The 23,518-nt window shown below is 37.6% G+C and overlaps 1 protein-coding gene across 3 annotated transcripts in view; it reads left to right on the plus strand.

The window, feature by feature from the left end:
- Positions 1-22,350, plus strand: part of RAB3C (RAB3C, member RAS oncogene family) — a 399,506-nt gene extending 377,156 nt beyond the window's left edge. For all 3 annotated transcript variants that reach the window (XM_060295790.2, XM_060295789.1, XM_060295788.1), the window contains exon 5: positions 14,050-22,350. In XM_060295790.2, the coding sequence (XP_060151773.1) occupies positions 14,050-14,237 (188 nt within the window). In that variant the 3' untranslated portion in view covers positions 14,238-22,350. The remainder of the gene's footprint in view (positions 1-14,049) is intronic.
- Positions 22,351-23,518: the final 1,168 nt, after the last annotated feature.

Below are 23,518 nucleotides of genomic sequence, written 5' to 3' on the forward strand. Positions count from 1 at the left end.
GTACAAATGCAGGATATTGGAAATGCATTGGAAATTAAGAGACCAGTAACTTAAAACACTCTTGTTTATATATAGACTGCTATACCAAAACCTCATGGGAACTGCAAACCAAAAATATACAATAGATACACACACACAAAAGGAATCCAAATCTAATACTAAAGATAGTCATCAAATCACAAGAGAACAAAAGGGTACTGGAAGAAAAAAGATGTACAACTGAAAGAAAAAAGACGTACAAAAACAAATCCAAAACAATTGACAAAATGGCAATAAGAACATACATATCAGTAATTACCTTAAATGTAAATGCTCCAATCAAAGCATAGACTGGCTGAAGGGATATAAAAACAAGACCTGTATATATGCTGTCTTACAAGAGACTCACTTCAGACTGAGGGGCACATACAGACTGAAAGTGAGGGTATGGAAAAAGATATTCCATGCAAATGGAAATCAAAAGAAAACTGATGTAACAATACTCATATCAGACAAAATAGACTAAAATTAAGACTGTTGTAAGACACAAAGGACACTACATAATGAACAAGTGAGGATCAATCCAGGAAGAAGATATAAACAATTGTAAATATGTATGCACCCAACGTAGGAGCACCTCAATATATAAGGCAAATGCTAATAGCCATAAGGGGAGAAATCAACAGTAACACAATAGTAGTGGGGGATTTTAACACCTCACTTTCATCAATGGACAAACCATCCACACAGAAAATCAATAAGGAAACCCAGGCCTTAAATGACACATTAGACCAGATGGACTTAATGTTTGTAGAACATTCCATCCAGAAGCAGCAGAATACACATTCTTCTCAGGTGCACATGAAACGTTCTTCAGGATAGATCATATCTTGGGCCACAAATCAAGCCTTGATGAATTTAAGAAAATTGAAATCATATCAGGCATCTTTTCCAACCACAACCCTATGAGATTAGAAATCAATTACAGGAAAAAGAAACTGTAAAAAACACAAACAAACACATGGAGGCTAAACAATATGCTACTAAATAACCAATGGATCACTCAAGAAATCAAAGAGGAAATCAAAAAAGTACCTAGAGACAGACGACAATGAAAACATGATGATCCAAAACCTATCAGAGGCAGCAAAAAAGCAATTCCAAAAGGGAAGTTCATAGCAATACAACCTCACCTCAGGAAAAAAGAAAAATCTCAAACAACCTAACCTTACATCTAGAGCAACTAGAGAAAGAAGAACAAACAAAACCCAAAGTTAGTAGAAGGAAAGAAATCATAAAGATCAGAGCAGAAATAAATGAAATAGAAATGAAGAAAACAGTACAAAAGATCAATGAAGGCTGGCTCTTCGGAAAGACAAACAAAATCAATAAACCTTTTGCCAGACTCATCAAGGAAAAAAGAGAGAGGGCTCAAATCAATAAAAATAGAAATGAGGGAGGACCTTCAAGATGGCGGAGGATTAAGACATGGAGATCAACTCCCTCTACAAAAATACATCTACATGCAGAACAGCTCCTACAGAACACTGACAGAGACCTCAGACTACCCAAAAGGCAAGAAACTCCCCACATACCTGGCCGTGTGGCTGACAGGGTCTTGGTGCTCTGGCTGGGTGTGAGGCCTCTGAGGTGGGAGAGCAGAGTTCAGGACACTGGTCCACCAGAGACCTCCCAGCACCTCATAATATCAATCAGCAAGAGCTCTCCCAGAGATGTCTCTCTCTCAACCCTAAGGCCCACCTCCACTCAATGACCAGCAAGTTCCAGTGCTGGACATCCCATGCTAAACAACTAGAAAGACAGAACACAACCCCACCCATTAGCAGAGAGGCTGCCTAAAATCATACTAAGTTCACAGACACCCCAAAACACACTTCCGGATGTAGCCCTGACTGCCAGAAAGACAAGATCCAGCCTCATCCAACAGAACACAGGCACCAGTCCCCTCCACAACCCACTGAACCAACTTTAGCCACTGGGGGCAGTCACCAAAAACAATGGGAACTACGAACCTGCAACCTGCAAAAAGAGACCCCAAACACAGTAAGTTAAGCAAATGAGAAGGCAGAGAAACAGCAGATGAAGGAGCAAGGTAAAAACCCACCAGACCAAACAAATGAGGAGGAAACAGGCAGCCTACCTGAAGAAGAATTCAGAGTAATGATAGCAACAGTGATCCAAACACTTGGAAATAAAATGGAGAAAATATAAGAAACGTTTAACAAGGACCTAGAAGAACTAAAGAGCAAACTATGATGAACAGCACAATAAATGAAATTTAAAATTATCTAGAAGGAATCAATAGCAGAATAACTGACACAGAAGAACGGATAAGTGACCTGGAAGATAAAATAGTGGAAATAACTGCTGCAGAGTAGAATAAAGAAAAAAGAATGAAAAGAATTGAGGGCAGTCTCAGAGACCTCTTAGAAAACATTAAACACACGAACATTCAAATTATAGCATCCAGAAGAAGAAGAGAAAAAGAAAGGGACTGAGAAAATACTTGAAACTTCCCTAATATAGGAAACTTCCCTAATATAGGAAAGGAAATAGCCAACCAAGTCCAGGAAGTACAGAGATTCCCATACAGGATAAATCCAAGGAGAAACATGCCAAGACACATATTAATCAAACTATCAAAAATTAAATACAGAGAAAAAATATTAAAAGCAGGAAGAGAAAAATAACACACAAGGGAATCCCCATAAGGTTAACAGCTGATCTTTCAGCAGAAACTCTGCAAGCCAGAAAGGAGTGGCAGGACATAATGAAACTGATGAAAGGGAAAGCCTACAACCAAGATTACTCTACCCAGCAAGGATCTCATTCAGATTTGATGGAGAAATTAAAAACTTTACAGACAAGCAAAAGCTAAGAATTCAGCACCACCAAACCAGCTTTACAACAAATGCTAAAGGAACTTCTCTAGGCAGGAAACACAAGAGGAGGAAAAGAGCTACAATAACAAACCCAAAACAATTAAGAAAATGGTAATAGAAACATACATATCCAAAATTACCTTAAATGTAAGTGGATTAAATGCTCCAACTGAAAGACATAGACTGGCTGAATGGATACAAAAACAAGACCCATATATATGCTGTCTACAAGAGACCCACTTCAGACCTAGGGACACATACAGACAGAGTGAGGTGATGGAAAAAGATATTCCATGCAAATGGAAATCAAAAGAATGCTGGAGTAGCAATTCTCATATCAGACAAAATAGACTTTAAAATAATGACTATTACAAGAGACAAAGAAGGACACTATATAATGATCAAGGGATGAATCCAAGAAGAAGATAAACAATTGTAAATATTTATGCACCCAACATAGGAGCACCTCAATACACAAGGAGAATGCTAAAAAGCCATAAAAGGGGAAATCAATAGTAACACAATAATAGTAGGGGACTTTAACACTCCACTTTCACCAATGGACAGATCATCCAAAATGAAAGTAAATAAGGAAACACAAGCTTTAAATGATACATTAAACAAGATGGACTTAATTGATAATTATAGGACATTCCATCCAAAAGCAACAGAATACACTTTGTTCTCAAGTGCTCATGGAACATTCTCCAGGATAGATCATATCTTGGGTCACAAACCAAGTGATAAATTTAAGAAAATTGAAATTGTATCAAGAATCTTTTCCAACCACAACATTATGAGACTAGTTATCAATTACAGGAAAAAATCTATAAAAAATACATACACATGGAGGCTAAACAATACACTACTAAATAAGCAAGAGATCACTGAATAAATCAAAGAAGAAATCAAAAACTACCTACAAACAAATGACAATGCAAACAAAATGACCCAAAACCTATGGGATGCAGCAAAAGCAGTTCTAAGGAAGATGTTTATAGCAATACAACCGTACCTCAAGAAACAAGAAAAATCTCAAATAAACAACTTAATCTTACACCTAAAGCAATTAGAGAAAGAACATAAAGAACCCCAAAGTTAGCAGAAGGAAAGAAATCATAAAGATCAGATCAGAAAAAAATATAAAAGAAATGAACAATAGCAAAGATCAATAAAACTAAAAGCTGGTTCTTTGAGAAGATAAACAATTGACAAACCATTTGCCAGATTCATCAAGAAAAAAAGATAGAATAGAATATGATGCAGTGGTAGAATAGAATTAGAAATGAAATTAGAAATGAAAAAGGAGAAGTAACAACTGACACTGCAGAAATACAAAGGTTAATGAGAGATTACTGCAAGCAACTATATGCCAATAACATGGACAACTACAAGCAACTATATGCCAATAACATGGACAACCTGGAAGAAATGGACAAATTCTGAGAACAGCACAACCTTCTGAGACTGAACCAGGAAGAAATAGAAAATATAAACAGAGCAATCACGAGCACTGAAATTGAAACTATGATTAAAATCTTCCAACAAACAAAAGCCCAGGACCAGATGGTTTCACAGGTGAATTCTATCAAACATTTAGAGAAGAGCTAACACCTATCCTCCTCAAACTCTTCCAAAATATAGCAGAGGGGAGAATTCTCCCAAACTCATTCTATGAGGCCACCATCACCTTGATACCAAAACCAGAAAAAGGTATCACAAAAAAAGAAAACGACAGGCCAGTATCCCTGATGAACATAGATGCAAACATCCTCAACCAAATACTAGTAAATACAATCCAACAACACATTAAAAGGATTATACACCATGATCAAGTGGGCTTTATCCCAGAAATGCAAGGATTTTTCAGTATATGCAAATCAATCAATGTGATACACCATATTAACAAATTGAAGGAGAAAAACCATATGATCATCTCAATAGATGCAGAAAAAGCTTTTGACAAAATTCAACAGCATTTATGATAAAAAAACCTTACAGAAAGTAGGCATAGAGGGAACCTAGCTCAACATAATAAAGGCCATATATGACAAACCCACAGCCAACATTGTTCTCAACAGTGAAAAACAGAAAACATTTCCTCTAACATCAGGAACAAGACAAGGTTGCCACTCTCCCCACTGTTATTCAACATACTTTTGGAAGTTTTAGCCACAGTAATCAGAGAAGAAAAAGAAATAAAAGGAATCCAAATCAGAAAAGAAGTAAAGCTGTCACTGTTTGCAGATGACATCATACTATATATAATAGAGTATCCTTAGGATGCTACCAGAAAACTAGAGCTAATCAATGAATTTGGTAAAGTAGCAGGATGCAAAATTAATGCACAGAAATCTCTTGCATTCCTATACACTAATGATGAAAAATCTGAAAGGGATATTAAGGAAACACTCCCATTTACCACTGCATCAAAAAGAATAAAATACCTAGGAATAAACTTACATAAAGAGACAAAATACCTATATGCAAAAACTATAAGACACTGATGAAAGAAATTAAAGATGATAGAAACAGATGGAGAGATATACCATGTTCTTGGATTGGAAGACTCAACACTGTGAAAATGAATGTACTGCCCAAAGCAATCTACACATTCAATGCAATCCATATCAAACTACCAATGGCATTTTTTCACAGAACTAGAACAAAAAATTTCACAATTTGTATGGAAAGTCAAAAGATCCTGATACCCAAAGCAATCCTGAGAAAGAAAAATGGAGCTGGAGGAATCAGGCTCCATGACTTCAGACTATACTACAAAGCTACAGTAATCAAGACAGTATGGTACTGGCACAGAAACAGAAATATAGATCAATGGAACAAGATAGAAAGCCCAGAGATAAACCCATGCACCTATGGTCAACTAATCTATGACAAAGGAGGCAAGGATATACAATGGAGAAAAGACAGCCTCTTCAATAAGTGGTGCTGGGAAAACTGGACAGCTACATGTAAAAGAATGAAATTAGAACACTCCCTAACACTAGACACAAAAATAAACTCAAAATGGATTAAAGACCTAAATGTAATGCCAGACACTATAAAACTCTTAGAGGAAATCATAGGCAGAACATTTTATGACATAAATCACAAGATCCTTTTTGACCCACCTCTTAGAGAAATGGAAATAAAAACAAAACTAAACAAGTGGGACCTAGTGAAACTTAAAACTTTTGCACAGCAAAGGAAACCAAAGGAAACCATAAACAAGATGAAAAGGTAACACTGAGAACAGGAAAAAATATTTGCAAACGAAGCAACTGACAAAGGATTAATCTCCAAAATATACAAGCAGCTCATGCAACTCAATATCAAAAAAACAAACAACCCAATCCAAAAATGGGCAGAAGACCTAAAAAGACATTTCTCCAAAGATATAAAGATTACCAACAAACAAATGAAAGGATGCCCAACATCACTAATCATTAGAGAAATACAAAACAAAATTACAATGAGGTATCACCTGATACCAGTCAGAATGGCCATCATCAAAATATCCACAAACAATAAATGCTAGAGAGGGTGTGGGAAAAAGGGAACCCTCTTGCACTGTTGGTGGGAATGTAAATTGATACAGCCACTATGGAGAACAGTATGGAGGTTCCTTTAAAAGTAAAAATAGAACTACCATAAGACCCAGTAATCACACTACTGGACATCTACCCTGAGAAAACCATAATTCAAAAAGAGTCATGTACCACAATGTTCACTGCACCTCTATTTACAATAGCCAGGACGTGGAAGCAATCTAAGTGTCCATCGACAGATGAATGGATAAAGAAGATGTGGTATATATATACAATGAAGTATTACTCAGCCATACAAAGAAATGAAATTGAGTTATTTGTAGTGAGGTGGATGGACCTAGAGACTGTCATACAGAGTGAAGTAAGTCAGAAAGAGAAAAACAAATATCGTATGCTAACACATATATATGGAATCTAAAAAATAATAATAAATGGTCCTGAAGAACCTTGGGGCAGGACAGGAATAAAGAAGCAGATATAGAGAATGAACTTGAGGACACTGGGAGGGGAAAGGGTAAGCTGGGACAAAGTGAGAGAGTGGCATGGACATATATATTACCAAATATCAAATAGATAGTAGTGGCAAGTAGCTGCATAGCACAGGGAGATCAGTTAAGTGCTGTGTGACCACCTAGAGGGGTGGGATAGGGAGGGTGTAAGGGAGATGCAAGAGGGAGGGGATATGGGGATATATGTATACATATAGCTGATTCTCTTTTTTATACAGCAGAGACTCATACACCATTGTAAAGCAATTATACTCCAGTAAAGATGTTAAAAAAAAATGAAAAATAAGATACAACTGACACCACAGATACACAAAGTATCATAAGAATTAGTACAAACAACTATATGCCAATAAAATGGACAACCTAGAAGAGATGGACAAATTCTTAGAAAGGTACAACCTTCCAAGACTGAACCAGGAAGAAATAGAAACTGTGAACAGACCCATCACAAGCACTGAAATTGAAACTGTGATTAAAAATCTTCCAAAAGCCCAGTACCAGAGGGCTTCTCAGGCAAGTTCTATCAAACATTTAGAGAAGAACTAACACCTATCCTTCTCAAACTCTTCCAAAAAATATCAGATGAAGGAACACTCCCAAGCTCATTCTTTGAGGTTGCCATCACCCTGATACCAAAACCAGATGAAGATACCACAAAAAAAGAAAATTACAGGGAAATGTCACTGATGAACATAGATGCAAAAATCCTCAATAAAAATACTAGCAAACCGAATCCAGCAACACATTAAAACCGAATTCATCAACACATTAAAAGGATCATACATCATGATCAATTGTGATTTATCCCAGGGATGCAAGGATTCTTTAATATACGCAAATCAATCAATATGATACACCATATTAACAAACTGAAGGAGAAAAACCATATGATAATCTCAGTAGATGCAGAAAAATCTTTTGACAAAATTGAACACCCATTTATTATTAAAAACTCTCCAGAAAGTGGGCATAGAGGGAACCTACCTCGACATAATAAAGGCCACATATGACAAACCCACAGCAAACATCATTCTCAATGGTGAGAAACTGAAAGCATTTCCTCTAAGATCAGGAACAAGACAAGGTTGCCCACTCTCACCACTTTTATTCAATATAGTTTTGGAAGTTCTAGCCATATCAATCAGAGAAGAAAAAGAAATAAAAGGAATCCAAATTGGAAAAGTAGTAAAACTGTTTGCAGAAGACATGATACTATACATAGAAAATCCTAAAGATGCTACCAGCAAACTACTAGAGCTCATCAATGAATTCGGTAAAGCGGCAGGGTACAAAATTAATACACTGGGATTTCTTGCATTTATATACATTAACAATGGAAGATCAGAAAGAGAAATTAAGGAAACAATCCCATTTATCATCACATGAGAAAGAATAAAATACCTAGGACTAAACCTACCTAAGGAGGCAAAAGACCTGTACTCTGAAAACTATAACATGCTGATGAAAGAAATTGAAGACAAACAGATGGAAAGACACACCATGTTCTTGGATTGGAAGAATCAATATCGTCAAAATGACTATACTACCCAGTGCAATCTACCAATTCAGTGCAATCCCTATCAAATTACCAATGGCTTTTTTTGCAGATCTAGAACAAAAAAATCTTAAAATTTGTATGGAAACACAAAAAGCCCCAAATAGCTAAAGCATTCTGGAGAATGAAAAACTGAGCTGGAGAAATCAGGTTCCCTGACTTCAGACTATACTATAATGCTACAGTGATCAAAACAGTATGGTAGGGACTTCCCTGGGTGGCACAGTGGTTAAGAATCCTTCTGCCAATGAAGGGGACACAGGTTCAATCCCTGGTCTGGGAATATCCCACATGCCATGGAGCAACTAAGCCCATGTGCCACAACTACTGAGCCTGCATTCCACAATTACTGAAGCCTGCGCGCCTAGAGCCCATGCTCCACAGCAATGAGAAGCCCACATGGCAACGAAGAGTACTCCCCACTCTCCACAACTAGAGAAAAGCCCATGCACAGCAACAAAGACCCAATGCAGCCAAAAAAATAAATAAAATCAGAAGAAAATAAAAAGCAGTATGGTACTGGTGCAAAGACAAATTGCTGTGTCAATGGACCAGGATAGAAAGCTCAGAAATAGACCCTTGCATCTATGGTCAATTAATCTACGACAAAGGAGGCAAGAATATACAATGGAGAAAAGCCAGTCTTTTCAATAAGTGATGCTGGGAAAACTTGACAGCTACACATAAATGAATGAAATTAGAACACTAACACCATACACAAAAGTACACTCAAAATTGATTAAAGACCTAAATGTAAGGCTGGACACTATAATACTCTTAGAGGAAGACATAGGCAGAACACTCTTTGACATAAATCACAGCAGTATTTTTTGGATCCACCTCCTAGAGTAATGAAAACAAAAATAAACAAATGGGACCTAATTAAACTTAAAAGCTTTTGCACAGCAAAGAAAACCATAAAGTGAAAAGATAACACACAGAATGAGAGAAGATATTTGCAAATGGAGCAACCAGCAAGGGATTAATCTCCAAAATATACAAACAGCTCATACAGCTCTATATCAAAAAACCAAAAACCCAGTCAAAAAATGGACAGATGATCTAAATAGACATTTCTCCAAAGAAGACATACAGTTGGCCAAAAAGCACATGAAAAGATGCTCAACGTCACTAATTATTAGAGAAATGCAAATCAAACCTACAATGTCACCTCACAATGGTCAGAATGGCCAACATTACAATATCTACAAACAGTAAATGCTGGAGAGGATGTGGAGAAAAGGGAACCCTCCTAGACTGTTGGTGGGAATGCAAATTGGTACAACTGTTATGGAGGACAGTATGGAGGTTCCTTAAAAAACTAAAAATAGAGCTGCCATATGAGCCAGCAATCCCACTCCTGTGTTTTTTCCAGAGAAAACCATAATTTGAAAAGATACATGTACCCCAATGTTCATTGCAGCACTATTTACAATAGCTAAGACATGGAAGCAACTAACTGTCCATTGACAGAGGAATGGATAAAGAAGATGTGATACATATATACAGTGGAATATTACTCAGCCATAAAAAAGAATGAAATAATGCCATTTGCAGCAACATGGATGGATCTAGAGATTATTATACTAAGTAAGACACTTAGAGAAGGACAAATATCTGTTGATATTACTTACATGTGGAATCTAAAAAAATACAAATGAAATTATTTACAAAACAAACAGACTCACAGATTTCAAAAACAAACTTATGGTTACCAAAGGAGAAATATGGTGGTGGCAGATAAATCAGGAGTTTGGGATTAACATATACACTACTATATATAAAAGAGATAACCAGCAAGAACTCTACTTAATATTCTTAATAATTTATACGGGAAAAGAATCTGAAAAAGAATGAATGTATGTATGTAACTGAATCACTTTGCTGTACACCTGAAACTAACACAACATTGTAAATCAACTTATAGTCCAATAAATGTTTATTAAAAAAAGATGTTCTGAACCATGGTGCAAGGCTTATCCAGCTTGGAACATTGCTGTCTGTGCCAGAGAGAAATTAGAATGGATGATTAGTGCTTCTGTGATCAACTGAAAGTGTTCACTGATTTGTTGATGAAAACATGTGTATGCTGCAATTATTAATACAGGATGATATAGTCTGAGGGACAGGTGTCCAAGACTGTAGGCTAAGTCAGCAACCTATTTATTAGGAGATCTCTGTCACCCTTCACAATCAGCTTGCTCTGTGACCTTGGGCTACTTATTTGATCTGCCAAATCACGCTGTCCTACCTAGTAAATTGGAAATGATCTTCAAAGTTTTATGAAAAAGACTGTTTCCTAGGGATCACTGGCTGAAGTGCTGGCTTTCCACTGATGTTCGTGTGTATGAATGGGAGGTTAAATATTTCTAAGAACAAGGTCATGCTGCTATAGTTGAATTTAGTATGATACATTGGTAGGTAATGGCCATAAAACCCAACAATGACTCAATAGAAGAATAAAGGCTGAAGTAGGCTGAAGTGTTTGAATTTGTGGTTACAATTTAGTTCATGAGCTTTAAACACCATGGACACCCATAGGTGTGGAGTGTGGTCGCACATAGAGTTGCTTGGTTGTAGATACTGATTCCCCAGGATGGAGAATCATTTATTGCACAGTAAACTTGCTTTGCCCTGAATCCAAACAACTATATGCTAAAATAATGATGTTGAGTTTGATCCTGAATATCTCATTTTATGACCAACAGCACATGTGGTCAATGAGAGGAGGCCTAATTTCCAGAACCTTTCACATATTTCTCTATAGACATATAGCTGTCCTGATGGCCACCTTGATGAACCTTAAGCAGCACAAAATACCAGAGTACCTTTGGAATCATTAAGAAAAGATGTTTCATATGTTTCACCCGGAGTGTTAAATCTAGTTAATCACTAACTATGTAAATTGATGAAAGTTTGTTGTATTACTTAACATAGAACTTCCAGTTCAACTGGAACCAAACAGTAGGCTTTGCAGAGTATCTGAAGGAGGAGGAGAGTGTTCAGGTTTAGTTCAAATGCCAGCTTTGCCACTACTGGCTGATCAAGTAAATGAGCAAAGTACTCAGCCATTTTGTGCCTCTATTTCCTTATCAATAATTTGGAGAAAATACTGGCACCTACCTTACAGATACAGTGTTTTAAATAGCACCTGTTCTACAGTAACCTCCCAAATGTTAGTTTCTTACTATTATTGTTGTTATAATAATAGTATTTAATTATATAGTTATTGTATAATTATATAATAACATTTTCTGGTTTGCTTGGCACTTTTACATATATTTTCTCATTTGAGCCTAATGTAAGACAAATGTCATAAATAAAGAACATAAGAATAAAAACATGACTTTCCCATGGTCACAAAGCCAGTAAGTATTGCTCCTATGGCTAAATCTCCCATCTGACAATCCATCCCTCTCACCACATTATGGCATCTCCTTCTCCAGCCATGCTGGATAAATGGAGGGCTGTTATAATATGGTGTTCTCTTCCTGGGGTTCCAGGTTAAGGTCAAGACACAGAGCATTCTGGCTCCTGGGCTCAAGGATCATTTTACTGACCTTAAGTTGTACACCAGCAGCATTGTGTGTCTCTAAGCCCAGATTAAAAGAATCACATTTGATAAAGGTTTGCACGGATTACTGTGGTTTGTTTTACAATGGCCAAATCTTTTATGATACCCTTCAAGTTCAGTGCCTTCCCCCAAATCATGCTAATAAATAAAAGATGTGTCAGCAGAAGCGATGAGAGAAAAGTGAAACCTTTGGAGAAAAAAAAATCCCATAATTTATCACAAAATCTCATTTAGGGATCTTGATTTCAGTGGGGTTTTGGTATCTTGTGACTTAAAGCACCCTCCTGTTAACACTGAGAAAATCCCCACAAGGATGCAAATAGTCCTGACATCTAGGCAAGTATGGATTCTAAGCAATTGTGCTTTCCAAGATCTGGATCAAATTGCTGAAAGGTGAACGATCTAGCCCTATAGATTGCAAACATTAGAAAAGAGAATTCTGTTAATGCCAGAATTTTGTAAAGAAATTAGGAATTTAAGAGAGCTATATAAACACTGTCCAGAGAGACAAATGCAAGGGAAATAAATACAAGGCAAAGAGGGCTTGAAATATTCTCTATTTTATAGAACCTGGCTTAACTCATGCTCGCTCCTTCAGCTCAAATCCTGCGGTTACTCACTCGGATTTTAACAGAATACACAGTAACTAAAGAAATTCGAGCTCAGAGATCATCATCTATCTTAACTAAATTTTAATTCACGAAAATTGCTTTTTGTTGTTTATCTTCAATACTGCTTAAGAAAATAAGTATTTCTAGCTCATGAGAGCGATTTTGACATGGATTCAAAATATTAATCCATTTTTTCCTCTTTTGGCCCCAGGAGCTGGGATGAAATCACATGATTTAATCATTCTGAATCCATGTGGCTCCTCAGAGATAGGGCCAGATGTAACCAGAGGATTTATAGGGTGTAAAATTCAGAATGGATTAGGACAGCATTTCTGTGTTCAACCCAATACATCCTAAATCAACATTCCCTGGATGGACCAGAGCAATCTCTGGCTGGCCTAGTGGGGAGGTTGTCATGGCAACTGACTGGCAAGCTCAGCCCGTGGAATGTGAATGCAAACAATAGTGACAAGGCTGTGTACAGAGCAGCCTACTAAGGCTGCTTCTACCCAGGTACAGTGACACATCAGTCGATGCGTGAAACTGCCACTGCATTTTTTTGTAACTTCTTGCACTTCTGGCAGCTTATTTGAAATTTATCGTGTCCTTTCCCAGATGTTGATAAAACATTGCTGCTGACAGGTAACAGAAGATATGGAAAAATCAGCACCAGTAGCTAGCTGCAATGGTATACAAAGCCCTGGAGGGCTGTTAGGCTAACACCACTCAAATTTCCTAAAGGAGGCTGGAGCTCGCTTAGGGTAAATCCAATGATTCTTTAGTGCCACCTTATGTCCAGTTAAATACTGGAAATTTACCAAAGGCCTACCCTCAAACACTTTACTAGGCAGCAGTAGGACAGACATGGAAAAAGTTAGAGCTGCATTATGTTGGAGTTTGGGAGTCCCTTTCACAGCAGAATATGAACATGAAGTCTTCTAAGCCTGAAGTTAAAGAAAAAATGAAAATTAATAATCTTGGTAGAATCTGAAATGAGGAAATTAAAAAAAAATGCCAAATAACCCCAGACCTAGAAAAGATTAGAAGAGGCTGCATGCTGATCCAGGGGTTGCAGGAAGAGATGGCAGAGACAGACTGTGTCAAGGATTCTTCATGTCGTCCTTACTAACTCTTGCCAAGGCTTTTTTTTTTTTTTTTTTGTCTAGAGAAAAATAAGATGTGAACATCACTAATTCGACTTTATACTTCTTGTTAATGGATAGCAAGATGGTAGCATTTGTTCAATCCTGCCTCTCATCTCCCACCCAAACCAAACCTACCAGCCACTGCTGTCCTACCATCACCATGTCCCATTTAATTTCCGCAGAAGTATGAAGTGACCAAGCTGTGTTTCTTTGTGTTTCTTCCAGGTTTTGAGTTTTTTGAAACAAGTGCCAAGGATAATGTTAATGTGAAGCAGACATTTGAGCGTCTCGTGGATATCATCTGCGACAAAATGTCCGAGAGTTTGGAGACAGATCCAGCCATCACTGCTGCAAAGCAGAACACGAGGCTCAGGGAAACCCCTCCCCCACCGCAGCCCAACTGTGGCTGTTAGTGTCCCGGTACAGGCAGCTCCAGAGGGGTTGGTTGCTAAAAATAGCATTTATAAATGGTCAATTAGCCTTCATTTATACTGCCTAATAATTATTTGAGGGAAATCTTTGATGTCTGTGGCTCAAACATGCATTCAATTCCGGGGAGATTTCCGGTGTTAATAAGTGACAAATATGTGATCTTAACTTTGTAAGGACTATCCATCTATAAACATCAGATGTTTGCATGTGATTTGTTATTTGTCTTCTAGGCTCTTTTTGTTTCAGGTTTCTTAGATTAAGCTACTGCTGGGACCTCTGATTATAATTTCAGTACAACTGAGTTTTGGGCTACGGGTTCAAATTATGCTATTCACTTGTAGGGATGATAACCAAGAAATTGGTTGTGTGTGTGGTGTGAGCAGGGCGAGATCTCAGGAGGCCTTATTTGCTTTACTCTCAATCGAAAATCAAGTGGAAATGTTACTCATGATTAGGGAGACTGTCATGGGTGTGGTTGGTTTACTGTTCAGGAAAGGTATCTATTTTTCAGTGTTATTATAACTGAGAAGACCATTGACTATAAAGAACTTGAATAATTGTTTAAGGCCCTTGCAAATTTACCAAGAGATTAATATTTACCTGACTGGAAGTAGATTTTAACAGTAGTCTTAGTTTAGATGTTTAAATAAGGAATACCTAACCCAAGACTGCACCACCCAACATTCTGAATATTTGAGGGCACTGACAGACAGAGGTATCTGCTGAATGTGTTATGTAACAAGCGTCTTAACCAAGAAGGATATGAGTAGCAGTGGGATTCCAAGGCCTGAGCTCCCCCCCATGACATATACCACCGCGACTTTCTGGAACAATTACCAACTCTTGGAACAGAGGTCAAGTTGAAGCTTGTTAGAGCACCTCTTCCCATAGGATGTAGGCTTGCTTCCCCAAACATTGCCTTCTGCTCGCACCTCCCTAGGTTCTTTTACCTGGCTAGAAATCAGTTAAACAGTATCTCCATGGCTCTCAGATTGAGGAAAAGACAATTATCATCGCTAATCCTTTTCAATCCAAGTATTTATACCTTTAAGGCGTATCCCCATTCTGTAAGCCTTTAAACATGCTTAAGTTACTCAGAGACCTCTCTTTGGAGCTGAGAGTTACAGAAAAATCTTAGGGTGCCATAAGCAATTTGAGAGGAGAAAGGAAACCATTTGAACACCCAGATTCTTTCTCCTAGAGATTCCTTCGCCTGGATTTCCTGAAGACCATATATGATTAACAAGCAAACCAATCCCACCAGCGATTCTAAGTGAGGACTGAAAAGAGACACAGCATCTGTATCACCACCCAGCATTGTTTACGGCTAGGACTTTAAGGCAGCAGGCACACATTGGCATATTTGGAAGGGCAGTTCCATTAAGTGAACTTTCCCCTTTTTTGGTGATCATGTAAAAGATTTTTTTCTCTTTTCAAAAACAGAGACACTTCCCATGAAAGTATTGAGCGCAAGATTCTTGAGCAAGGATATTGATAGGGAAAGATGCATATCTAAAGAGATCTCTGGAGGATAAATGCCTGCAAGTCAGGGAACTAGGTCACATATATTACTAGTAAGTTAGAAGATGAAAATTACAGGAGAAAGCATTTGGGATGTCTTAAGCATATCCACATTCTTATTATTGCTCATCTTAGCCTAAGATCCACTAATTGGCAATAAATCTTCACTTTGGCACTCTGCAAGGTAGACCTTAGCCTAGTGAAGACAAGAAGACATTAATGCTTTATTAGATTTTAATGGGGCAACTAGCTTCAAAAATCACAGAAATTAAAGTGAAGGGAAGAAAGAGAAGGCAGGGGCCATCAAAGCAGATTTGTTTGCAACAGAAACCTGTTTGCATGATACTGTAATATTTCTTTAACATGGTCTAGAAAATGGCCATGTTAAATGATATAGCTGTTAAGCTGACTTTTACAATCTAATATGAAGCAATAGAACTAGGAAGACCTTCGCATCCTCTCTCAGACCTGATCTCACATACATACGTACAGATGTCAAGGACCTCAATATGATGTCTCAGATGGCTTTTTCAGAAGAACATTGATATGCATATTATCGTAAAATGGAAAGCAAAATCAGAGAGGGTAGAAAATGGGAAAGAAAGTTGAGTTTTGCCCTCTTGTAAACTCCTTCCCTGAAGAGCTAATTGCCATTGAAATTAAACGGCTCTAGAACCAGAAGACCTAAGCCAAGTACCCACTTCCACAGTGTCAAACATACCAGACTTGAGCTACTGTGTGCCAGTCGGGAGCAGAATGCAAGAATGGCCCAGGTGTCAGTGCCAAGGGACATCCAATAATTTCTATTTTTCAAGCCTCAATGGAAGTAGAGGCTTACTAATTGATTCTCAGTTCTGAAGCCCCTACCCCAGTGTGATTTTCTAAGTGAGACGCTTCCAAAAAGGATCGTCACAGAGCTCAATGAATTGAGCACCTATGCTCCTGCGGTAAAGCACATGAAAAGAGAGAAAAATTCTCGACTCCTAATCTCATCAAGAGATCCTGGTTTTAAAATCAAGTTTGGCAAAAGAAGAACCAGCCTAGGATTCACTAAGTAAACTTCTATTGGCATCAAGCTATATTATTTATAATGCTGTGGTTCCAAGGTTTTTCACCCTTTAGGCCATCATGCACACAAATGTGTATACACACACACGCATACAATATCTCCCATATTCTGTCTGCCAACAGCTTAAATAACCACAGATCATTTTTACTAATGGCCTAACTAAATTTGTATTCAAAAGAACAGAGACATCTTACAAAGTGTATGTTTGTGTTAGTGTGTAAATTGTAGACAGCCATGTTTTGTCTTTGATGCAACTCAATTAGTGTTTCAAGAACAAATTTCTCTTCCTCTGTCACCCCTCTCCTCATCACCCCATCCCTCCGATTACTTTTATAATCAAACCTTGATTGTTTTGAGCAGATACTTCCAAGAGCTTTGGTTTGGGGACATTCCTTTCTGTTCTAAATGTAAATGAAAAATTGGACTGGAAATTATTTCCTCTAAACAGCCATTTAGGACTTCCCTGGTGGCGCAGTGGTTGAGAGTCCGCCTGCCGATGCAGGGGACACGGGTTCGTGCCCCGGTCCGGGAAGATCCCACATGCTGCGGGGCGGCTGGGCCCGTGAGCCCTGGCCGATGAGCCTGAGCGTCCGGAGCCTGTGCTCCGCAATGGGAGAGGCACAACAGTGAGAGGCCCGCGTACCGCAAAACAAACAAACAAACAAAAACAGCCATTTAGTGGACCCGCATTTCAGCTTTTGGGGTTGTGAGTGGATGTAGAAGGTGCATGAAGTTTCTTAAGTCCTAAGATGGCAGTTTACAAGTTAGCATTATATCTATGGGCTTATAAGAAGAATTAAGACAGTGAATTAGTTCATTGCCACTGCTGAGCAACCTCTACTGCCTTGATAAACTTCTAACCACCTCTTTAGTTTAACTTAAAATCATTATCCCTTTGCCCGCCTAGTAAATAAATGCTAAGATTTTTATTTGGAATGGGAACTATGATGATGTCTTTGGTTGCTGCAGAAAGCCTCAGCGTTATGTTAAATATGAACTATGCATTCCACTACAACCGCAATTATACAAGACATCTACATACTCAACAAACAAATATGTATTTCACCTACTTAACTCTTATCCAGATTAATAATAGCTCTTTGGTTCAGCACATTGGTTATCTTTCAGGAACTAATTTAACCTTCCCATTTTAACTACATCTATACTGAGGATAGACTTTCAGGGATGCAATGTTCTTGCTTTAAAGTAAAATACAGTCTACTGTTAACTGAACTTCCATGAAGCAACATTAATTTTGGAGCGTGGTAGTCAGTAATCAGTGGCTCATTTTGATGTACTTTATCCAATGTGTCTCTTAGTGCTCAGTGAGGATATACTGTGCCATCCTTCAGTCAACTGTGTGGCATCTGTGAGACTATGTTAAAAATGTATCCAGACTCTCCCAAGCTATCCCAAGGCTGAGGTAGCAGCTGCATGTGAAATACTAAGATAAATCTTAAAGTCATGATTAAAACCCTTCTAGGTCAAAAAGTGTTTAATAATTTCCACCTACTATTGGAATGCTCCATCAGGAATTTTTGGCGTGGCATACTTGGGAGGTAGCCTTTCTGTCTGAAGAATGCTCTCTCTCTCTCTAAATTATAGTTTGCATGACTGGTAACTAGAACTCTTTGTTCCTTTGTGTGTGTACTCACTCAGTGTGCCATGTCAGGCTGCCATGTGAGCAACTAGACCCATGTGGCCTTTCTAATCACCCCCTAGAAGATGCAGCCACTCCAGATCTGCTTGGCTTTGCCCTTTTGTGTATAATACCTGTGTTTTAGGGGTCTACCAGTAAAATGGTGAATTCTTTCTGATCAGCTGAACAATCAGGGTCAGCTTTTTAGATTCCTTTATATTTCAGATAACTTTTTGATCAAAGCCAGTTAAAGACAAAAACCTGTTTTATATTCTGAAACAAATTAGGAAAATTGAGTAAAAGATGACGTTTATAACCAGGAAAAAAGGCATCTTGATTATCTCTACAGTGAACCTAAAGGGTTCCAGGTTCTAAAAATACAATATCCTCTAAGGGGACAAAAACAGGTCTAAAGAATTTGTTTAAAATATATCCACCTATTGTTGTTTCATAAATAAATGTTTTTTTCTTAAAAACCTTTACAGGAATGCTTGACACTCTAGTCAAATACTTCACTTAAGTAGATTAAAATATTTACACTTGGGCCACACAGAGAGTGTTGCCCCTCCCAGCACATACACACTCAAACACAGATACCTTTTCTATGAAGGAAAATTTCCATATATGGTGCTTTCTCAGTGCTAGGGAAAAGGGAGATTTTACTATGCTCCAACAACTGTAACTGGCATTTCCCTTAAAAAGGTCTACAAAATAGATTCTTCACACTGATTTGATTTGCCTCTGTGCAGAGAATTCATTCCCATTAAAAGGGGAGGATAGAGAGAATATATTTTGCAAACCTTCTAGAGAAAAGAAATTATTTCAAAGCCTCTGTCAGAGTTCGGGTATTAAGATCAGACCATGTAGCTAGTGGACAAATTGAGCTTTCTATTTACAATTCTCTTTTCTACTTCCTGATTTTTTTTTATCATCTCAGTTTTTTAAAGCACTCTCCTCACAGAGTGACAGGACCAAGAATAGGAAATGAGACTCAAGTTTCACCATTTACCTCCCATCAGTACAGTTAGTGGTAGAGTTTCAACCGGTCATTACTTGCTGAAATGAGGTTGGGGGGGGGGGTACCTGTGTATTTCATTCACCTGTGTTCATACTTTCCTTCATTGTGGACAACTGAGAGTTGGCTGTGGCTTTATTTCTTGATGGAAATGTTTCCATGGTCATATTATTTGGCACTAGAGGTTGCTTAGGTTCATGAATGCCATTCTTAAAGATGCAGATGGTACATGAGCCACAGACACCTGGCCTTTCAGGGATGTGAGCATAAATTACATCTGTCTAGTGGTTCCATACGCCTCATAAAAGTGAAATCTGGGGATTGTACGCTGTTTCAGTATGACGGTTTTCCATGCATTGTCTCATCATCCCTAGGATATGTGCTGAATGAAAATTTCCTGTAATTCCTGTTAATATATTGTTAATGTCAGACGTGATGTGATACCGTTGAACTGTCCAAATGTACAACTACTTAATGGTGTTTGTGGAACTGAAATGTCTTAAATGTTGCATGAAATATGTTATAAAAATAGATTTGTTTTCTATTTTTCAACACCTCAGAATTGAGGGTTCATGGGCCAATAAGTGCAATATTTAATGACTTACTCAGTGTATATAAACTAGTGTGAAAGAGTGAATAATAATGAATGTGTGAGATGCTTTGATGGCTGTTTGACTTACTCAGATTATTTCGTGTAGCTGTATTTGTCTAGTGGTACAATTTATACAGTAAATACCTTATTGGTGTCATGTGAAACTCCTCTGTGCCTACTTCAAGGTATGTTTTTTTTTCCCCTATAAGACCAAACATTTAGGATCTGGGAATATATGTCAATTTTGCCTTTTAGAATTGTGGATTTTATTTTCAAGACAGAATGGCTGTTAGTTTATTTTATATAGGCATTCCCTTCTTTAATTCAGAATCTTCCTTAAGCCTTTTATAAGAGGTTAATTTAGAAACCTAAGAAAAAATATGCACATAAGGAAAAGTCATTTTTATTTTTCTCTGAAATGTTGATCACATGTTCTGTCTCCTAAGAATTTTCACTCATATTTTTGTGTATATTTTATTGTCACTCAACCTTGTGTTTGGTTTGCAAATTTAACACTGTCAATCCTGAGAATCCTAAAATATTGATGTCTTTTTAGGTTGTTGCTAATATTATATTCACTTTCAATTCTCAATTGTCCACACTGATAATATAGGAGAAACAAGTCAGAATCCTTAAATCACTTTGGTATGTCATCATAAACTCATATATTCGTCCTCAGACTCCCTTGGTTAATCTCATAATTGGTGGCATAGAACTTCAATGAGATACAAAATCAAGAAATTAGGCCTGGTTGCTGGATTACCAAAAACTATGTATTTATGTATATGAAGTTTCAAGTAGGACAACTACCTTAAACTCCCATTTTAATTTTTAAGGCAAAACACTCATTGTAATACTGTGTTTTGCCTTTTCATTTAGTTAGAGTAAATCATAATACCCTTGGGAAAAACGTTGAGTTTTTCACTAAAAATGATGAAAAACAGTTGGTTTTAGATGACCATGGCCCTCTGTACATCACAGGAAGCCTTCAGTTCTCTCTATGGCAATTGCCTGAAATTGACATGTGAGAATGTGCCAATCATATTAAATGGCTTTGGACCACTACCAGCGATATGTGGCCCTATTTTACATGTGATAGCCTGCTCTCGGACCCACAGAAGTCAAGTAGAGGTGGGTGAAACAGGGAGGTTAGAGACTACTTCGTGCCAAATTTTAAAAAAAGAAAAATATAAGCAGGTAGCCCACATTAGAATGATAATTTAAGGGTGTGTTTAAATATTTAGTCATCAATAGTTACTGAATACCATGTACTCAGTGCTGTGGGAATCAAACATGGAAGAGGTATGGCTCTGGCCTCTAATAAGCTTACTGACTGAAGAACAAGGAAAGAAATACCAGGATATGATCTAAATGCTATGTTATGTCAGGCTATAGGAGCACAGAGAATGTGAAACCTACAAAAACAGGAAAAGTCAAGAATGGCTCCATTGAAGAGGTGAGACATGATCCCAGAAAGAATTAGATAGAGGAGATTGTGCCAGGCAAATAAATGGGAAAGGTCACAGTTTGTTCCCTTGAATGGAAGGGGGACAGAGCTGGCAGCTAGAGATCATTGTTTTCCTCCAGAGAACAAGACTGGCCCTCGGAAACCCAACAAATTACCCCAGTTTGGTTCTCTCTGTTTTTATCCCCATGAGGAAAGCAAGCTGCAGTATCATCATATTCCTCTGTGCTGAACAGCCCCAGACTCGGGCCCAAAACACAAATTAATCTGAAGCTCATAAGAACAGTAGATTTAGACATTTTGCCCATGCACCAAACCACAAGGCATTGTCAAATCCAGTGTCAACCAGGCAGATGTGAGCCCAGAGATTTTTCTGTGGTTCTGTGTTTCCCATAAAGGGTGTGGGGAAGTGCATAGATGAATACCTTCCTTTGTAACCAGGCACTTTCGGCTCCTTCTTAGTGACTGCACTGTGGAGCTCTTCTTGAGAAAAAATTGAGTAACAGCTTAATGCTTTCATATAGTGATCGTGATGTTTATTTGAACACTACTGCTGCACAGCAAATATTATGACTCTTCATGTGTCCACAGGAGCTCTTGTCTGGGTTTAACGCTATAAAGTGTATTCACATTGTGAAGTTTTAATTCTCTTTATTAAAATTAATTGTGTAAGAACTGTATGTGCTCTATTAGGTATTAAGTTTGTATGTGAATTCTGTATAGAAAGTGGTTTTTGTTCTTTGGGTTTATCTTGTTTTATTTGGAGATTACAATAAATATCTAAGAGACTATATTCCTGAATTTCTCAGTCTTGGTCTGAGAACATTTTTCATCTCCTCTCAATTTGTATTACTTTTGGTCCTAGGATACCTATTTTCATTTTTTTCCTTCCTCATCTACAATCCTAGGCACAGTGCTGAGCTTGAACTAGAGACAGAATGAGTGTATTTTTATTTAGGGCTATGAGTTTCCTACACGTGATTTTGGACTTAGGCAAAGGAGTTAACTCTAACATTTGTCATCTTTTAAGGTAGGTAACTTTTTATACCTGACTGACTATATTCCAGAGTCAAAGCTCTTGGTTGTAGAATCAAGAAAGGCTGCTATGGTATTAAAAAGTCACCTCTGCTACCTGAAGACCATGTGTTCCTGTATCTGAATTCTAGGCTCCAATGATTATTTTGCACCCTACTGACACAGCCTGGGAAAGAAGCATTCAACCAGGCAATGTATGGATGGGATGTGTGAGTGGTATAGGCTTTTTTAAATGAATGGTGTGTGATGCAGTGATGCTTCAGGTAATATGCAGGCTTGCCTTGGTCTTGGACCTCAGAGCATGGTGAAGCACCCAGTTATCCATCTATTTGCATCACAGCAGATCTACTACTAATTTTAAGATTGCTTAATGTTCTAGTCATGCCAACAGCTCTATTTCCACATATTTTCTTTCAAATATGCCTCTAAAGCTGTTTCCCAAACTCTGTGCTAAAAATAAGCCAAGCAAGACGGTCCTAGGAATATCCACATGGGTCCACAGGGTCAAAATAACTTCCTGAACAGAACTCAGTGACAAGAGGGTCACCTGTCTGTCTAGACAAAGCAGGCAACATGAAAAGAATCAAAATTAATGGAAAATAATAAATTAAGGGACTTCCAGTTATATTAATCAACAAACATTTATAGAATGTCTTTTATGTGCTAATTTCTTGGTGTACATGAAAATACATAAATAGAATACTACCTCAGTGAACTCATACAAATTGTGATAGAGGAAAATGTATAAGTTAATATTAATAGATTACCAGTTTATATATTACTCTTTCCTAATATTTGTGTCTAATAAATAATTGAAGTGAACATTAGAAAGTTGTTTCATTCTAAAAGAACTCACAAAAATATCTGCTTGAAATCTTATGAAATACATTTTTTTAGACAAGAGTCCTCTATCCCTAGGTAAAAGT

The sequence above is a fragment of the Globicephala melas genome, chromosome 3 (genome assembly GCF_963455315.2).
Source record: "Globicephala melas chromosome 3, mGloMel1.2, whole genome shotgun sequence".
Taxonomy (NCBI): Eukaryota; Metazoa; Chordata; class Mammalia; order Artiodactyla; family Delphinidae; genus Globicephala; species Globicephala melas.